Source organism: Bremia lactucae, linkage group LG1, assembly GCF_004359215.1.
Source record: "Bremia lactucae strain SF5 linkage group LG1, whole genome shotgun sequence".
Taxonomy (NCBI): Eukaryota; Oomycota; class Peronosporomycetes; order Peronosporales; family Peronosporaceae; genus Bremia; species Bremia lactucae.
Genome location: NC_090610.1, coordinates 2101963 through 2106714, shown reverse-complemented (window position 1 = coordinate 2106714; position 4752 = coordinate 2101963). Strand labels below are relative to the sequence as shown.

Sequence of the window (4752 nt, the reverse complement as noted above, 5' to 3'; positions counted from 1 at the left end):
TGTATGCAAAGAGACCTGTTTCGGACTTGCGTCGTGCTATTTCAAGAATTTCGACTATTATACACAACACCAGGTACATATATTGAGTCCTCCTCCAATAACTTTTAGTCTCGTGAGACGTTATTACAGGTTATCAGTTATTGGAATACAGATGAAATTAGGTTAGCTTCTACAGAACGACTACCGCGATCGTCAAATCCTATAAGATAACGAAGGTTATAAGTTTTGATGGATAAGTTATTAGAGGGAGGCGTATATATATTGTGAATTGCCAGTGAACTTTAAATGTGGCACGTTTCGACAGTTTTTTTTTCACAATTAGAGCCTAAATTTTTAAGTTACGTGTAGTTTATGTGACGATATGTAGGCTTGCTCTAACTGAACAAAGCAGCTTTCAGTGTTGAATATTAAACATGCCAGTATCCAGCCTGCACCATAATTTCTGGGTACAAATTGTGCCATTCTTGCACCAAAAATGCATACAATTCTGGATGCGAGCTTTGCAAAGCAGCGGGGTCTTCAGCGAAGCATACAAAGATTGTAGCAACTGAGCTGTCGATGACGGCAAGCGGCGTGACGGCAACACCTATGCCAACTACGAAGCCCAAAATGGCCAAAAATGCTGTGCTATTGTGAAAAGTGACTGTGTGGGTCAATTCTGCGATCAAGGCGCCAACACCAGCGCAGATTAGACCTGCGCAGAACAAATAGCAGCAATAAGTAATGCTCAACTATTGGCGAATACATACCACGTACCAACACCAAGTGCCGCAAAGCCAAGCACATTACCAATAAGGTCGTCATTGATTATGGCATCAAAGCCGCGCTGCTTAAAGAGCTGAAATACAGCGTTGCCAGCTTGTGTGAATTTGTAGCCATATATACCAACGTAAACATAAGCCCAGCGATTAAAGTACTCCATCAAAGACTGGAGACAGCCTAGAATACACTCAGCAAAGCAAGCCAAGGCGCTTCCGTCTTGACGACCATTTTCGGCCAACTAAGAATTAAAGTCTGATCAGCCCATTTACATTAGCAATGCTTCTCAATTGCAATACACGTACCGCACGAAGTGCCTGTAAAAATGCTACGATCAAAGAGCCAAAGCAAATTGATCCAAAAGACGTCGTCGTGGCACGCTTGAGAGACGCAGCGGTGGCGCCCTTGGACTCAGCTTGGTACCAGAATGTCGCGACAGTTCCCGCCACCGTCGTGTGAGCAACGTTCTTAAAAACTTGCAGTCCCCAATAAAACGATAGCAGGAGAAAAAAGAAGGCGACATAAGATCCTCGTGGCTGTTTGTATGACGATCTGGTGGATGTCGAGTAGTCAGTCGAATCGTTTTCAGCAATTTTGTTCGCGACGCCAACAAGCGCCATCGACCAAATTACCACCCATACAATTTGAACAATAGTAAAAGCAGCTGACACAATGTATGTAGACCCATGTTTGGCAATTGCGCCCTCTGCCACACGCAAGTTGGCAACTGCAAATGGTATACGATGTTGTACGGCGCGTGCGTAGCAGAGATTCAAAAGGGCAATAAGAGCACCAATGATAGCAATAAAGAGATTGCCAATGATAAATCCATAGGCTGCCAAGGCAAACGAAATGCCAACGTTAAACCACAGTACGAAAAGGATCATGACGCGGGCGTAGGCAACAATAAGCTTGACCAGGAGCAGTGCCAGTGCCATAGAAACAAAGGCCATGCCCACGGCAATAACTACCACCACTTTGGTGTCATCGCCTGACAGCAGTTCACTCGAATTGTTTTTCGAATCCGTAACTGCCTTTATGCCCCACAGCGCCATAAGCGCTATAATGACACCCACATTTAGGACAAATAGCAGTGCAAATGGCCAATCTTGGCAGCCAATTTGGCCCTCAGGATTTTGTTTTTCACTGCATTAAAAGGCACAAAACAAGTTAAGGGGAACATGACGAAGCAAGAATCGGTTACAACCAAATCGTACGGTTTGATGGGGTTCACCTCCGGGACATTTTGCATGTGAGAGATCTCACTCGAGTTTCTGATGGCAAGATGAGATGTTCAGTCAACGGAGAGGACACCGGGATAAGCGTGCATACATACCTAGGCTGATTAAACATGGTGTGTGACAACCCGTTTTCCTTCTTATCAAATGTATAGTTGTCTGTTTTCGACAAGACAAGATGTTATTTTCTTCTAATTACATTCGATCTTCAATACAAATTGGTCATTTTAGGCTAAATGGCAAACCCAATTAAATCCGTATTGTTCTTCTCGGTCTTGCATGCGGCAATGTAAATTCAAAACTAATGCGCGGTGATAAATACTTGTAATGGATGTTTTTTTAATCAAAGTATTTCATGTATGTGATATTTGTAGGCGGGCACGTCGTAATGCGGCCACGCTCTACTTAGACACACACCCTAGCACAGCGAGGAAGCGGTTTAACCTGCTTCTCTTGCGTGCAGTGGGGTAGTTGTGGTGGGCGCGTTAGCGACCTCACTTAACACACTAAGTTCTCTGGTTAAGCGTCGTCACGAGAGCAATAGTCCGGCTCCTCGTGCGCACTTACCAAGTAGGAAGTAGTTTTCAGACTGATTTATATTTAATAGTATTGAATATAAATACCTATTTTTACCAATTAAAATGTCATCTCTATAGATAACACTTAATATGTACTGCGAGCGTATCTTTCTAGATACCTCGCGTAACGGATGACGCTGGGCGTCATCCCTCCTTATGTGAATGCACCCGTGTGCGTCACATACACAAGGGTTGGTCACAAATGTGTACCACACCCGAGTACTGGGTCTAATTACTATTATTTATTAATTGACCATCCCCTTAAGTACACCAAGTGTACTTAACGGGGACTGTGTAACATTAAGGCAGCTTTAGCCCATTACACCCTTAAAGAACGAATTTACATTTTTAAATTTGTAAAAGAGGAGCCAGGAACTGCGAGCAGCTTTACGCGCCGCTAGTTCACTCAATCACTCTAGCGCACGTGTTTCCATACCCGGCGACAAAGATGCCACCGAAAAGGGGCCACGTTGGTGGGTCGTCTGCGAAGACGCCCACTCAACCTTGTACTAAGCGCACGCGCCGCGTTAACACGCCGACAGCGTCTAATGCCTCAGTCGAAACGCCGACAGCTACTGCTGCTGTCGTGATATCAGGGCTTAAGGATCCACCCCACTTTAACAGTGAAGATGTTGATCCGTCGCTCAATGTCGACTACAGTGAGTCGACACCGTTGCCGTCGTCTCATAGTAGTGATGCGGGAAACGAGCTCATGAGGAAGAATGATGGCGCATTATTGCCCATCCAGACTTCTCTCATGGCTCACATCATGGAGACAGCAACATTTACGAATGCTGTCTCATCGTCTGCGCTTGATAGCGAAGCGACAGATTATGAGAGCGCTCACAGTGCCGTGGGCAAGCAACATTCCAACTAGGAAGCATCCATCAGTGCAGGCGGCGCCCGATAGGATTGGCGATCTCGCCCACCTAATCGCGGCTGCGTTACCTTCGTCCGTTCAGTCGCAGACATTAAGCGCTGCCGAACGACGTATTGTGGATCTCGAGGGTCAAGTCTTGCGACTGACCTCGGATCTTCAAAATGTCCGAGCGAAGGCTCGTCAGGGTTATGAACGCCTGAAGACGCGCTTGAACCTTTTTTAACGGATAATGCTGAGGGCTCCGCGTTACTCGCGTGATGTCCCTCGCTCTCCAAGTCCTGTTCGTGGAGGTAGGAATCGGTCCGATAGCTTTTCGCCTTCACCGTCCCTCTCACCCGAACGACGCTCGACTCACAGTCGGCGTCACCATCGGTCTCCTTAGCCAGATGGGGATATGTGACCTCATTTGGGTTTACATACCGTTTCAGACGACCCACGTTTTTTTAATACTTTTATTAAGTCGAGTCGTTTTTCTAATTTTTTAAAAAAAAAATTTAAATTTTTACGGGGTGCGTCTTCATATACGGGGGAAGGATGAGCCTATAATTTAGGTCTCCAACCTCTTCTACCACCGTAAAGGGCCCAATGAAACGCGGCAACAACTTCGTACTACCTCCAGGTAGTACAGAAATTGCATTTTAGGTAGGATAGCAGTACTTAATAGTACGTTTTCACCCACTTTAAAGCGTTCATTATATTTGCGACCATTTCGGTCCGCATATTCTTTTTGCTTGTCCTGTGCGCTTGCCATTGCGTCACGGACTTTACGTGTGATGGCTAATCGCTCATCCACAAAGCGTTGAGCCTCGCTCACGCTTTTAGCATCAAACTCGCCTATGATACCGCCAAGAGGTCGGTCATAAGGCGTAGTTTTATTGACCACTGCTAAACTGGCAGGGTCACTAGGGCAAGTTTCTGTCTTTGAGATGATACCCTCATGGGTCATCGTCATATTGACGAAACTATGTCCCTCTTTCGCACCGAGCATAGTGAGGGGCCCTCCCCCACTAAGACTCGGGCTGCGCACAAACGAGACTGGCGTCCGAGGATGGCGCAGTCCGTTAATATAAAACGGTGTCTCACCCGTACTGGCGTGGACACTGTTATTTATAGCGAACTCCACAAAGGGCAATTGCTTGCTCCACTCTTTGGGAGTTGCTATAGTGCGTAAGACATCCGCCACGACCCGATTGGCACGTTCTGTTTGGCCATCGGTCTGGGGATGATCTGCGGTCGACATGTGGAGCTTGCTACCTAGCAGCTCGAACACATGTCGCCAAAAACCAGACGTAAAACG

General features: G+C 46.4%; 1 protein-coding gene across 1 annotated transcript; it reads right to left on the bottom strand.

Annotated features, from left to right (window-relative positions):
- Positions 1–288: 288 nt before the first annotated feature.
- CCR75_007716 (uncharacterized protein) lies at positions 289–2011 on the bottom strand (the record flags this gene model as incomplete). Its single annotated transcript, XM_067965774.1, has 4 exons — positions 289–694; positions 757–1000; positions 1065–1905; positions 1977–2011. The coding sequence occupies 4 exons, from the start codon at positions 2009–2011 to the stop codon at positions 408–410; spliced, it is 1407 nt and encodes a 468-aa protein (XP_067822801.1). The 3' UTR covers positions 289–407.
- Between the last annotated feature and the right edge of the window lie 2741 nt (positions 2012–4752).